General features: G+C 43.2%; 2 protein-coding genes across 2 annotated transcripts in view; both read left to right on the forward strand.

The window, feature by feature from the left end:
• Positions 1 to 5217, forward strand: part of LMTK2 (lemur tail kinase 2) — a 42025-nt gene extending 36808 nt beyond the window's left edge. Inside the window, exons 12-14 of the mRNA XM_086622485.1 lie at positions 842 to 977; positions 1376 to 1624; positions 2757 to 5217. Of these exons, the coding sequence (XP_086478611.1) occupies positions 842 to 977; positions 1376 to 1624; positions 2757 to 2785 (414 nt within the window). The 3' untranslated portion in view covers positions 2786 to 5217. The remainder of the gene's footprint in view (positions 1 to 841; positions 978 to 1375; positions 1625 to 2756) is intronic.
• A 5472-nt stretch (positions 5218 to 10689) lies between these two features.
• BHLHA15 (basic helix-loop-helix family member a15) lies at positions 10690 to 11190 on the forward strand. The gene has a single exon (XM_009986684.1). The coding sequence runs from the start codon at positions 10690 to 10692 to the stop codon at positions 11188 to 11190; it is 501 nt and encodes a 166-aa protein (XP_009984986.1).
• The last annotated feature ends 3618 nt before the right edge of the window (positions 11191 to 14808 follow it).

Genomic DNA, 14808 nt, shown 5'->3' on the forward strand with positions numbered 1-14808 from the left:
CTGTTAATCCAATGCGATTCAAGTTCAGTGAAATACTGATCTGCTTATAATTCAAGGTTACCTTTGTTTCCCTATCTGCTTTATCAATTTTTAACTTCTGTAACTTGATACAGAGGGGACTGTATTTTGACATTATGGCAACTACACTAGTACAGTGAGTTTAAAAGAACAGTCACATTGTCCAGCTTTGTTGCTTATGATGATGCACAATATTTGAGATAATTGTGTTTTGGAATAGAAAACATAGGTGATATATTTGTGTTTAGGTGATCTGTAGAATAGTAATCCTTTTGTCAGAGGGAAAGGAAAAAAATTTGCTGTGTTTAAACTGCTCTTAGTTGCTGAACTCTTTACTTATTATTACAGTAACTGATAAAACGTTGGCTCCTTCAAATACCGGTCATACAAAGTCTGTCTCTGTATGATTAAAGGGTGAAAAAAGGAAAAAAAAAATGCTGAGAGATGGGATTAAGGCTTTGTTAAATAGAAAAGAACCCTACCTATATCAGGCTGATAAGGGAACTGTTTTCAATTAGAAGATGTTTTAACTTTGTTCCTAGAAATATGAAACCTTTTTATATCATAAATAATATTTGAATAGTTATTTCCTGCGTGCATTTTAGCATAGATTTGATACAACTTTCTTCAGAAATAGAAGTACAGGCCTATGCTTAATACATAACCAAAAGGTTTGTTGTATGGTAATAACTTAAGAGTTTCCAGACCATTTGATTCCACAGGAGTTTTGATGGTGGTGCTGGGGGAGTGTACTTTGAATGCTTGCATCTTCAGGCATGGATGCACCGTGTGCACAAGAGTTAAGTGATTTTGTTTGCCTTAGGAAACGCCGACTAAGGAGCTGGGAAACCATGTGGCAGACGTGAACGGCGAAGGCTCTCGCGGCGCTCCCGTTCCACCTTCAGGTTTTAGTTACTTGAACAGATTCGCAAATTCGGAAAGCTCAACAGATGAAGAAGGTACTTGGATATATTTATACTCAGCAGAGGCTGAGACTGTTTTTTGCATAGTTTTTAATGAAATGTCATTGAAATTATGTGTGATGTGTAAATTCACCGTGCCGCATGGGTGTCAGTTCTGCGCGCTAAGCGTACACTTGAGCTAGGCTCAGGTACTGATTGTCAGAGCTTGCAGGGCCATACTGGTTGGTCATTTATTGATGTGGCTGGGCTATCTTGAGAGGCAACCAAAATATGGGTGAGAAATCTTTGTCACCCCCAGGGATAGAACAGAAAAACTGCAAGTTTTGTTTTGCGTTAATGCAGTCTGCCAGGGGCTTGCTTTTAAAACTGTCATGACTTTACATTACTGTAAATTGCCTCTTTTTTATTTTTCTTTTTTTTTTTTTTCCCCCAAGGTGGGGGTTTTGAATGGGATGATGACTTCTCTTCTCCAGAGCCATCCTTTATATCGGAGGCAGCTAATAGTCTTATTAGTTCTAAACCACCTCTTCAGTCCTCAAAGTACTTCTCTCCACCTCCACCTTCCCGGACTCTTGATCAGAGCTGGTCACATTCATCCCCTTATTCCAGATTCTCTATCTCTCCTGCAAACATGGCGAGCTTTTCTCTTACGCATCTCACAGATTCAGATATAGAGCAAGGAGGTAAGTGATTTAGTTATAAGAATTATTTTAAAACTACAAATTAAAAATTTTATGTAAAGATATAAGTAACAGATATGACAGGTCTTGTTCTGTTTTAAATACTTAATTTAGAAATGCTTTTTTAACAGTATACAAGTTGTGTCTGGTCTTGTATTTCGTTAAGACACATCTTTCCCTTTAGATTGAGATTATTTGCATCCAGGTTGTTACAAACTTGCTGTTGGATATTCTATGGAACATTTACAGGACAAGCTCACAATTTTTCTGTTCAAAAAAGTGGTGCTATATTTATATAAATGAAATCTATGCAATGCTTAAGCACTTGTGTATAGCTGCCACACTATGGCAGTTGAATAATTCTCATTATTGCACTGTCATAAGTCACGATGTTATTTTGTTGCACAAGGTGAGTATGCTAGGAACATGATGTTCTGCCGTTGTTGTCTAAGCTTGGTTTACAGTTCAGTTTCTTTTCATACTGCTGTTTAGAAAGTGCATTCTTGACGTATTTCACGAATTGCAGCATGTTTTCTAGAACTGAATGGGATAGTTTCTGTTGGAAGAGCTAAACCACCTATTTGTAGCAATATTGAGTACTAGCAGTATTTATTAACAGAAGCTTTCTTGTCTGTAACAAAAAGCTTTTTCTAAGATTTGATACATTTTTGAGGGCTAAGAGAAGTAAAAATAAGCAGACTTGAATCAGTTCAGCATATTATTAATCTTGATAAAATGTTGCATTATTAAAAATAAATATTACTGATTACTGAGCCTTGGTAATGGTCAATGACTATAAAAATGTAATCGGTGTTTCTGCGGAGAGTTGTATTGTTCTGATGTTGTGCTTCTGATTAGATAATGTTTGCTGCTTAGTAACTTAGATAAGAGAGATTATTTTGGAGATCCTACGTTGCCTTATGTGTCCTAAGAAGTGACATTGAACTGTGCGATTTAAGCAGATGTCTATGTGTAAATGGACCAAATGTTTACAGTAGTTGAAAGTTCTAGGGAAAGATTAACTAAAACTTGGAAGTGCGAAACAGCAGAATGCCAAGTTCTAGAAAGTCTTACAAAGAAGTGAGATTGTGCAGAAGAATTTTGCTGTACCTTATGACCTTTCCTCTACCAATAGGAAGCAGTGAAGATGGAGAAAAAGATTAAATGAATGAAAATTAAATGAATTAAAACTTCCTTGGACTACATACACACAGACTTTGTCTGAAACTTCTTTACCTAAACTCTGGATCCTCCTGGAGTAACACAGGTAATCAGCAAGTACTAAGAAATGAAAGTGAACACTGAAAGCAATGTTAAATCAGGACATTAATTTGAATGTGTATTTAACTTTGTAATGTATTTTTAAATCAGTGCAATTTTGCTTTTCATTGAAAGATGATTCTGCCGCTGTTTTCAAGTACTTGAAGTATTTTTCAGATAACTTAAGAAACAAGTAAAGCAATTACACTACAGTCTGGTTTATGTATGAGATTGTATAATATTCTTTTTATATTTTTCCATGTAGTTCATTATCTATTTGAACATACACCTGTTGTAGAATTGTGTATAACTGTCCTGTGCAACAGGTGTCTGTGTTGCTGAAACTGTACGAATGATAGTTGATCAGTAGTGAGCCATATTTATTCAAAAAGATATCACTACATATTACTTTGCTTATTACAATTGCACTATGAATTATTCTTCCTTTATTTCCTAATGATGTACAGAATCCAAATCTTAAATCTTTCAAGGAAAATAAGACAAGTTGAATTGGCCCAGTTATCCAGTTTGATTTGTCCTTTTTGTAGCCTTTGCTATGCACGGTACTTGTAAAACGTACATAACTTCTGAGTGTTACGTTAGACTTGCTGAAATCTTATATTCAGTACCATTTCTAAATGATAATGATGATAGATTGATTGTTAGTGTTCATGTTTTATAGGTAACTGGAAAAGAATATATGATATACTCTGGAATTTTTAGGTGAAAGAGATAATGTCTCTTAATTCCTGAATATGATCCTACTGACTGATTAAACTGTAATAGCATCTGACTATATCATAATTAAGGGCCTTCCACTTTTGACTACAATTTCTGCCTTGGAGAGAGGAGAGGAAAAATTGTCTGTACAAAACTGTGGAATTTATGAATATTATAAAAAGACTGATCTCAGTAGACTGGGTTTGGGCAGACTTGGCCCTTCAGTTGCACACTCTGTGAATTTGCAAGCTCACTCCTCTGCTGCCTGCAGATGGGGGCTGCCATTCAGAGGCCTGTGGCAGATCTACCTCTTGGTGGTGTTATGACAGTTGAGAATTAGAGTAATGGTTAATACCTAATTTTGCACCCTTTGTGAGGCCAGACCTATTTTAAGGTGACTGCAAGGCTCCACAGTACATCTAGAAATGCATCCTGACCAAAAGATGCAGTATAGTGAAGTTTGCTCTGAAGCTGTCTGTAGGGGAAGGGAGTACAACGTGGGGGGGTTTAACCTTCATACTCTACCATGCATTTAGCTAGTTTAATCCTTTCAACTGCTTGGAAAAAAGGATCCTTAATTATTACTGCAAAGTGAGTTCAGTAGAGAAAAAAATCCCTGACCTCTTGGAATGCCTTATGCAGCTGTGGATCTGTAGGAAACGCTTTTAGGCACAGTTTACTTGGCTCTGTATTTTAGTGTGTTAAAATACAGGTGTACTAAAATAGAAATGTACTAAAATACTGAGTACTTTGTATTGTAGTGGCTATTTTGGCAGGTTTTAGCATAATGGTGGTCCAAGTGGTCCAAGTCCTGTGTTCAGATCCAGTCACCAGAATCAGAATTTTCATCACATGAAATATGGGAGGACTAGGTATTTTCAGATGTGTAAAATTTGTCTTTGTATACCTTTATATGCGTTTTGATTTTTTTAAGTATGTTTTAAAATGACAGGAATATGTTATTTTTCTTTTTTTCCCAGCATTATTTAGCCCTTAACCAGAATGGTTTCCATACTGATCAAAAGGGAATGATTTAGTGTTAATGTTATTTGAAGTTGCCAATGTATTGTTGAGAACTCTTTCTGATGAGGCACTCAGGTTCAGAGTTAGTCAGAGCTGTTCTTCAGTATGAAGTGAGGAACTGAATTTTTCATGGACTTTTCCCAAAACATGATTTAAGAGACCAAGCCAAGTAGTTCTTAATACAGGTTTTACAGTATATACTGTAGAGGCTTTAAGGAAGCTGTGTGCTACTCTCAATATTTTAAAATATAGGTAACAGACTTTGTGCACAAATTAGTGCTTAAAATTCCACAGTCCCAGTGTTGAACTCCTTGATACAGCTGGATTAAGTATGTCATTTGTCTTCTATAATTCTGACTATAGCAAGAATGAAACTCCATAATGGTCTGCAAAGAACGTGTGGGCTTCTGCCTTGCGTGTTGAAAAATCTACTGTATCAGACCTGGAGTTCAGCCTTAATTTTGAGTAATTTGGTTTAAAATATAGTCCAAGGTTAAATAAAAGCTTATATTCGAGAATGTTACAATTCGATTGTGCATTTTGTTTCTTACAATTCTGGAAAATCAGAAGTTTATCTTGCACATCAGGAATTTCCTTTGGATGGAAATCTAAGATTTTTATTCTTTATCTGGGTTTAAAGAAGATCATACATAGGAAGTGAAAGTTTACTCCCTTGTCCAAATGGACTCATTGCTAATGAATTGCCAAAGGAGCGTTTTTTCCAAAAAGAGCTGGGATGTGCATGATACTAAGCAAGGTAATGTCCTTTTAGCTCTACAAAGAGAGAAAAAAATATTTAAAGTTGACTCACCTCACTTAAACGATAAATTTTCATTTCAGTAATCCAGTAGGCTGGATTGCAATAATATAAAAGATCTTTTTCTGAAAAATTTATAGTTAAAAATCTGATCAACTACTAGCAATATTTAAATCTCTGCCTAGCAGTCAGTGGCACAACGAAGACGAATCAGTAATTCCAACATACTACATCACAATAAGGGGATTTGTTACAAATTCATTAAACTACATATAATTTCTTGCACTAGCTACTTAAGCATGTTTTCCATTGTAAAAGTACATGTATCTATTTTCAATGGTTTATTATGAGGACTGGTTACATTTTAATTCCTTCTCTAGTACGCTACCTTGATTATTTGAATACTGAAGGCATTGTCTCAATGTGGCTACTAAAGTCATTTAAAAGATGTGATTTTTCCCACCTAAGGAAGTTTGTTTAAAAATGAGCATCTGTAGTGAGAAGCCAACAGAGCGAGAAGAGTGTCCAGTTTTAATGGAAACACCTGTACTCTCCCAAATCCCCAAGCTGCAGATATGTTGCATGTATAACTGCATTTATGGAAACTGCCATTTTCATGGAAACGAGCGAATTCAACATTTTTTCATATCCTTGTTGATGCACTAATGAAAGCCATTTAAGCCTCATTCTTTTTATCAGTATTTTTAGCAGATTTTTATGTAGTACTCAGTCTTTTTCATGAGGACGCTGGTTGGTAGGAAGACTTTTTTTTTATGATTAAGCACTATACTAAAACGTCAGCATTGTCGGGTGTTAGTGACATGGCTATTTTTGTTGGAGTTGGTGAAAGGTGGAATCCAAGTATATTAGCCTTATAAGAAATAGCCTTAAATAAGAATGGAGTATTCAAAATTACTTCAGCTTTAAGTCATACAGAAATATCCTTGTACATTAATAGTTTTGGTACAAGACTGGAAAAAATCTAGAGGAGAGCCAAACATCATATAAACTTATTGAAAATAAGTATCTGTAATACCAGCAGCCTGTTTTTCAGAAACTTGAATACGACTTACAATTAGTTTTGTTTATGAAATTGTTTGAACTTGCACAGATGTAGGTGTAACTTAAATGATAAATGGTACTGATGTGTGTGTGTATATATCATGTTTAATTCTATTTGTAAATGAGAAACTATGTAAGAAAATCATAGGTATGAGGTTTTCCTATTGTAATTTAATACAGGTATGAGGTTTATGGCAATATATCATAGTTAATGAAATTTCAGGTCAAAATGTCTTTAAATTGTGTACATTTTTAAATTGTAATTTCTACTGTATATTGATTATCATGCATAGTGTGATTCAAGAAACTGCTTGTAATTTAAAAATATTTAATATTAAAAATAAAATACAGTTATATATTTATAATCTCTTTGTCTGTTTGTTCATTCTTAAACAGATGGCAGCAATGGATCAGGTCCACAGTATAGTTCTCCTGTAAGACATATTTGTTAGTGTCCAGAGGTTGAGAAAGTACCAAAAGTTCAAGGCTACAGTCCCAGCAGATGAGTCCACACTAAATAGTGTAGTCACCTTTAATTTCTTCTAATGTCACCTGTGTGGGAACTTCAGGTAATGTGGATATGCAGTCAGTAGAGAAGCAATACTTAAAATACAAACAGTGTAATTCTAAAAACTGAATGTTGCTTTTAATCTTAGAATTAAGCATCAGTAGAAAGAATGGAGATTTCAAAATGTGTACGTACCCTTTGGGAAATAGGTTAATGATATGTTTTCTCAGTATTTATTGAATTTATTTCTAAAAGATTATTTGATTGGGGTTTTTTGTTAATCTAAGTGCATGTGCTGAATGGACCCAGGATCACCAGGTTAACTGTAGTACTTGTGTGTATTGGTAGCTTTTTTCATGTGAGACTGACTGTTTTGGTCTGGGCACTCCATGAGGCAAGACAGGAGGGCCGCTTTTTCCTCTCAACCTGTTAACCCTTAAGGTTGTGCTGACACGTAGCAATGTCAGTAGTTAATGGAGGCTGTTATGGCAGCCTCATACTGCAGCTGCTCCGAGTCCTGGCAGCTGTTGAGACCTGGGAATGAGAAACTGTTATCAAGATGACTTAACTTTGTTAGGTAAAATGTAACTCCTGGGCTGAAACTGGACCAAGACAGTGGTTGTGACTGAGAACAGATGTAAAAGATCCCATGGTGCTAAATTGGTCATCTTACATAGAACCTGTCGTCAAAGAATTTGAGCACTTGCAATCTCCATCAGCAGCAGCCCCCTTGTAAGGGATGGAAGTGCTTGGCATGGGGGCTTTTTCACGTGGGTGGTAGGTGACTTGCACAGCCCTTGGCAGAACAGGGTTGGGACAGACCGACTGCCCCTCTGCCTGAGGACACTGCACCCGCTGGGTGCCAGACCACCTCCTGCGGTGCCCCTGCCTGCCGGGCTCAGCGCCCCTTGACACACACGCAGCTGCAGCGCGGGCCGAGAGCCCCGTGCCCATCGCGGACCCAGAGCCCTGTGCTGGCTGCTGGCCCCCCGCACTGCCCCCTCCGGGGGGGTGAGAGGGTCTCGGCAACACCCGGGCGCCGTGCGGCCCCGCGCGGCTCTCGTCTGGACCCGGTGCTTCGCCTCCGTACCGGCGTGCGGGGTCGCGGGGCGCCCCGTTCCCGCAAGGGCCGTTCCTTGGGCCGAAACCCGCACGGCCGGCTGCGGCGGGGCCGCGGTGCCGCCCGCGCCGGGCCGGGCCCGCCCCCGCCCTAAAGCGACGTGTCGCGGCGGGCGCGGGCCGCGCAGCCACCTACCGGCGCGGCAGGGAGTGGAGCCGGAGCCGCGCACACGGCAGCAGCGCCTGCCGGGGGGCTCCTGTCGCCTCCTCACCGTCCCCGGGGCTGAGGCAGGTCTGGGTCCCGTGCGGGCTCCGGCCGACAGGCCCTGGCTCAGCCCGGGGGACCGGCAGTGCCCCTGCTGCCCCCGCGCACCCTCCTGCTGCTCCTGGCTTCCCGCAGGTCTCCACCATGCCGCCCCTCGGGCCCCAGGCGCTTTCTCCACAGCTGGTGGCAGCGGTAAGTCACAGAGAGACATCATCAGCCCTGATGGATGGGTGCAGAGGGTGGAAAATCTGTTGGTATTTGACTACTTGCTTTGGTTTCTCTTGACCACCTCAGACTGTCGCTCTAACCCTCTCCATTTCCATTCCCTCCTGCACACACACTTGCCGTGTCCCTGGGGGTCCCAGCAGCCTGGCTGTGGCTCCATGTGGTAGCTTCTCGGGGTTGCAGCAGTCTGAAAGCAAACCTCAGCTAGCTAAGCACCCTTTCATCCCACCTCATCCACTTTGCTTTCCCCTAGCCTGCAGTTCTAAAGACTGCTTTGCTCTCACAGTTTGCTGAAGCTTCCTTTATCTTGGACTGTCCTTCCAGCTTGCTCTGCTGGCTGCCTCCGCAGCCCTCCTCTTCACCAAGTCCTGTGGGCTGTGTTCCTTTCGGATAGCAGCTGCTCGTTTCTCTGCTCTCCCCAATAGTGCCTCTTGTGCCAAGGGGGGAAGTAGTCTCCTTTACGCCTACCTCTAGCTTTCTGTCCTGCAGTTAGGCCTTTTCTGCCAGTGAGTTAGACTGAGTCCAGAACAAACCCAGCGCTTGACTTCAGTTGCATTTTCTTGCTTAAGACACCTGTGTGTCTCTAGCATTTCGTCTGGGCTCTCGCAGCACAAGCTATTCGGTGGCTGCCTGTCTCTCAGCGTTTGTCACCTGGGTGCTACCCCAACCAAAGTGCTTTGTGAATTCCTCTCCTTTCTGGCAAAGTTGCCTCCGTGGTAGGAAGGAGTCCAGGGATGGCTAGTATGGCCGTGCGGACAGAGAACTCAGTCCCTGTGAATGCTGAGCAGCTGAAGATGACTCTAAAGAAATGAGAGGGGAAGTGCTAGTTACCACAGGACACCCGGGAACTGCTCACCACCTGCTCCAGCTAGGGTTGGTGTCCTGTACTGGGACAGTCAAGCACCTGTGGCTAGTTTGTTTTTTTTAATTGGTTCACCAACTCTCTAACCACTCCTACATAATAGCATCAGCACAAAAATGCATTTTTTTAAAGACCCAAATTCTCTATGACTATATGAACTGGAGGAACGTGGAAGGAAGCATTTTGGAAATAGTCTCAGTAACCACTGGTGTTAGAGACAGGGTTGCTGTGAGGCTGCTTTCTTCAGATGTAGCATTGGCACAGAATCTGGGCAGGGGAGAGTAAAATTTTAATGCTGTTGTCTGCCTTGCTAACATGTGAGGAAGGAACATTGCTGTGTCTTTTTGGATAACCTGGAGAATAAATACTGCTCTGCTGCTGTTGAACTGGGGCAGAAACTGCAGTTAAGCTCCACCTTATTATTCCAACCTGATTGTTGTTGGAACAGGGAGATGCTTTTTTGTGTTTGCGTGTGTGTGGTGGAGACTAGCCCGGAACGCAGAGATGCTGTGGATGAAAACGTGTTGCTGGCTGGGAGTTTCCCAGCCCTAACACGAGTTGGTGTGCCATGTTTCCCTCTAGTGGACTGCTCATGAAAAGCCTATTCCTATAAATAGCGATTACGAAGAGTTGAAGGAGAAATTACTTTGTAAGTCAAGAGTCAGAGGGTTCTGTCTAACACCCCACACATATGCCTGTGTACGTACAATGAGGTGGTGTATGGTTTTATTATAACTTGTGGTAACTAGAGCTGGGAGAAAACAGAAGAATGTGAGATCAAAAACCAGAGGCAATGTGTTACCAAACCAAATTGACTGTTGTACTCCTGATGTTTTTTGAGCTGTGATTCACTCTTCCCACAGGGAGACTGGATCAGCTTGGAGACCGTTTTCTTACATGCAGTGAGAGAGGAGAAATCCCTTCAGTTTGAGGCCTATTAAGAAAGTAGAGAGGTGTCTATTTTTCACTTGGCTTCCCGTATGTGAGGACACCAGTAGGTGATTCACTGCACCTTTGCTTCAATGGTTCCATTCACTTGGCCTCTGCTTCCTTTGTAACCTCTTCCTTCCAGCTGAAGGAGGATTTTTTGTTCCCTGAAAAAGGATTTTCTCCTCTGTTCATCTGCACAGGTCACCTTGACTAATAACATTCACAACTTCTAACTAAATTGAGAGCCAGTGATGGTTTTCCAGTAGTGAACAAGTAACCAAACATATCAAACCTGCATCAGATCATTTGTTCATCATGGAACTGTGCAACAGTTAAAGATGTTGGTGTCATGTTTTTACAGCACATTGATGCTTAATACCAGTACATCTGCCAAAACATGAAGACTAAAACCAAAGGAAAGAAGCAAAGGCATACTGCTGGCAAAGAAGCATTTTCTGAGGAGTCAGTAATGAGAAAAAAAGACCTGGTGAAACGTTTGCGACACAAGGAAGGGAGGAATGGGGGAAACAAGGAGAGCAGCAAGATCACTACAGCCAGAGCCAAGCATCCTTGGAGCAATAAGGACAGGCATTTGAGGAGGCTGGAAAGCAACGAGCGGGAGAGGCAGAGAATGCACAAGCTCAACAACGCGTTCCAGGCTTTGCGGGAGGTGATCCCTCATGTGAGAGCTGAAAAGAAACTTTCCAAAATAGAGACACTCACGTTGGCCAAAAATTACATTAAATCCTTGACCTCCATTATACTCAATATGTCCAACGGACACTTTCCAGCAGCAGAAGGAATGGGGGCAGCCTTGGGGTCCAAATTGTACCAGCATTATCAACAGCAACATGGGGATGATGACAATGAGGAACATCTACAAAAATATTCCACATAGGTTCATAGCTTCAGCCAAAACACCTACAGTTAGCTACTACTGTCATTCTTTTTCCTTCTTGCATGGTAATACATGTCAGTATATAGAGGTTTTAATAGATTACTTTTGCTGCCAGCTGTCCCCTATTTTTTCTTAAAGTGACAAACATGTGACGCTCATGGCTGCAGCTTATATGGCACATAAAAACAAATTACCTTAAATTATAAGATTTTTTTCAGAGCTTAATATATTTGTGTGGTGTGTCAGGATCCAGAAACCTATCCTATAACACTGTAGTTGACTTGAAAGTAAAGTTTTAGTAACTTGTGAAAATTACCCTCCTTGCAAGGGCTGTGAGTTGAGCGTTGAGGCCTGTGTCACCTGAGGTCACTAGAGCTTGTAGAGGATCTCAGCTGTAGCACTGTTCACTGACCGCCCAGTGACTCTGTTCTTATCTGTCCTGCTACTGAGGAAACTAAAATTGATGACAGCAGTCGAGTAACTTGATGAGTGAAGTGGCACGTACGGGAAATTGGCCACCAAATCTGAATATATTTGTCTTGAGTGTTTTCGATCTGCTCTGATCATTTTGAATCTTGCAAAGCATAAAATTTTTTAAAGTATTTGTTAATGTAAACGTCTACAAAGCTTTCTTAGATTGTAAGCTCTCTAGAGTAAGGGCGTTTTCTGGTCTGTGTTTCCAGAGCATCCAGCCTCATGGAGTTTTTCTTTAGTGGGTCTCTGGGTGCCATTGTAATACAAATAAGGGACAAAGGACTTAGTTTTGGCAAAACTATGATAAAAAGGCTTTAGTACAGTCATAAGTTAGACAATAAACTATGCAATTACACATTATTTGCTAATGAAGGCTCTAAGGTGATCAGGATTCTTTCTGGGTTAATGCTAGATTCTAGTATTATAAAACACAATAAATTAAGCAGGAGATCTTCAAAAAAGGAAAATGAGATTTTTTTTTTTTTCTTTCTCCCCGTTTTACTGTAAGAAGTTTTATGTCACTGGGAACTCTTACTTCCTCTTGTATTCTCATCCCTGAAGAACAAGCTGAGGTGCCCTCAGTTGGAACTGTGTTGCGTATGGAGCCTTTGGGGGATGTGGGTAGAAAGAGCTGTAACACAAGTCCTGTCCTGGCAGGACAGCTGTTGCTCTGTGGTGCACAGAGCAAAGGTGGAATCTGGCATCTCGTGCACCAGCAGTTTGCAGCGTGGTCCTTCTCCCTGCAACGTAGGGCTGTCCAAGGAGGAACAGTGGCTGAGGAAGGATTGGTCAGATCCATCAGAGAAGAATTACCCTGCACTGCATGGTTTGTAACGTGCTATTTATTTTGCTCCAGCAGGGCTGATAGCGTGACAAGACTTCATTCAGACTAAAAATTAAGGTTCCTCAGAAAGGCTGGTGAGGGATGGGAATTATTTTCCTCCACCGCAGTGATCATACAGGTATGATGTAGAACAACGTAATGTTTTGTGTGCGTGGTTGCCTTACTGGAGAGAGAAATTATTTGGATCCTGCTTTGACTTGGGATTTTCTTAGTTTCTGAACAGTTTTCACACTGCAGTAGTTGTGATTAGCCCTCCCAGTACTCAAGAGTTAATGACTAGTCTCTTACAGATTTGACTTGTAACGGTGCTCTGTCTTACTTTGTGCAACAGCTGCTCCTTATTGGTAAAGCCCTTAATGTATCTGTGTGTTGTCGGAGGATAACGGGACAAAGCAGTGACACCAAGGCGTTTTCTTTCAGTTGTTCCACTTACTCTTACCTGAAGAGATGCCATGTTGGGTGTCACTCGGTCATTTCTCACCGTATAGGTCGACGCTGTTGGTAACAGCAGACAGACCCGCGTGTGGAGGGGCGGGAGCGGTGAATGGTGGCACGAAGGGATGGACGGGCGGGCTGTGCCTGTGGTGGTATGCGGTGTGGCTGCTGGGAGAACGCCAGTGTGCACAGCCACCCCCAGCACAGGCTGGAGGCTCTCACGGGAATTACTGTGCGTGGACTAAAGGGATTTGGGTGTCAAAATGCACTAATCGGGTACGTGCACTTTCACAAATTGCACTGCGGCCCTGCGCCGGGGTCCTGGGGAGAAGCCGGGCAGGGGAGGGGAGCAGTTTCTGCCCTGGCGCTGCGGGGCATCCCCGGCGGCTGGAGAGGCGATGGGGACCCCGGAGCGGGACCGCTGCCCCTTCGGAGCCTCCGGACCGCGGCTCCGCGCAGCTCGCGCCGCCGGCGTCCCGCCAGAAGGGGCGTGGCGCGCGGCACGCGACGGGTCGGTCTCCCCCGGCGGAAAGGGCAGCGGCGGCGGCTGCAGCGACGGCGTCCGCCCGCGGAGGGAGCGAGCCGCGGCGGCGAGGAGGTACCCGGGGAGCAGTGCGGCGGGGGAGGAGCGTCGGGCATTTTGATGCGGCGCCGCGTTGCTGCGAGAGAGCGGGCGGCCGCGGCTGTGAGGTGTTTTGGCGGGCTCGTCCTCTCGCGAGAGGAGCCGGGGGGCGGTGCTGTTCGTGAGGGAGCGGCGGGGAGGCCGGGCCGAGCGGCGGGGAGGCCGGGCCGAGCGCTGCTTCTGGCGCCTTCGGCGGTAGCGCTGGGGGAGGCTGGTGTGTGAGGAAAGAGGGACAGACCCACGGGGCGCTTGTGCCGGGACGCAGCCGCAGGACCCGGAGCGGCCCGGCAGCGCTGCCGAGGGCCGTTCGGAGCCTGCGTGGAGGTGCTGCGGGGCGGGGCGGTGTGTCAGCCCCCGGTAAAGACAGTGCTGCCCCGGGGTGGGCTGTGGAGGGCCTGGGGCTTCTGTCCTGTGCTGCAGCAGTGGCGGCCTCAAACACCAGTGTCAGCTGGTTGTGCTGGAACCTCTGTCCTTGGCGGCGTTCAGGGATCGACTGGACGTGGATCGGAGCTCCTGATTTAGCCCTACGGGAGCTGAACTAGGTGACTTCCTGAGGTCCCCTCCGGCCTGAATTCTGTGGTTCCCTGTCATGTGGTGTGTCATTCGCAGCGGATGATGACTAAGCACTTGTAGATGATGTAATTTTTTGGGTAGGATTCTTTAAAGGTCATTGCTCTTCTAGGCCCGTGCATCACAAGGGAGATCTGAGAGTTTCCCGATATAAATGTCATCCCTGAAATGTTTTTGTGGGATAGCCACATTTGAATTGCTATTTGGTTACTTTAGCAGAGGAAGGAAATCCATGAGTTGGAAAAACAGTATTTTAATGGTGCCATTGATGAAGAATTGCACATCACTTTTAAGAACTGATTACTGATACTGCCGTTATAAATACAGAGTTTAAATGCTTGTGGCAGTGTATTTCAGACAGCATTTTGGGCGAACAAAGAGGCATTATTGCAAATATTAAGCCCAAAAAGGCATGTAATATCCAGCTATAAATACAGTAGCAGAGGTGAAGGTTACCCCTTCTCTGAACACAGCCATCCCCGATCAATAGTCTGGCAGAGGACATACGTGTTTTCATAGAATGACAATTGCTAGTTCCACAATGGTACTTTGCTACAAAGTGCTGCTTTATCAGACATTTCAAAAGGGATTTCATAAGAAGCAATTTCTTCTGATAAATTACTTTTATTTTTCAAAATTCTTTCAATTTAAAGTAACTTTTCCTTATTTTAAC

This window comes from Tauraco erythrolophus, chromosome 17, assembly GCF_009769465.1.
Source record: "Tauraco erythrolophus isolate bTauEry1 chromosome 17, bTauEry1.pri, whole genome shotgun sequence".
Taxonomy (NCBI): domain Eukaryota; kingdom Metazoa; phylum Chordata; class Aves; order Musophagiformes; family Musophagidae; genus Tauraco; species Tauraco erythrolophus.

Excerpts from the sequence above, each read along its gene's own strand:
- BHLHA15 (XM_009986684.1), top strand. The coding sequence starts at position 10,690 with ATGAAGACTAAAACCAAAGGAAAGAAGCAAAGGCATACTGCTGGCAAA.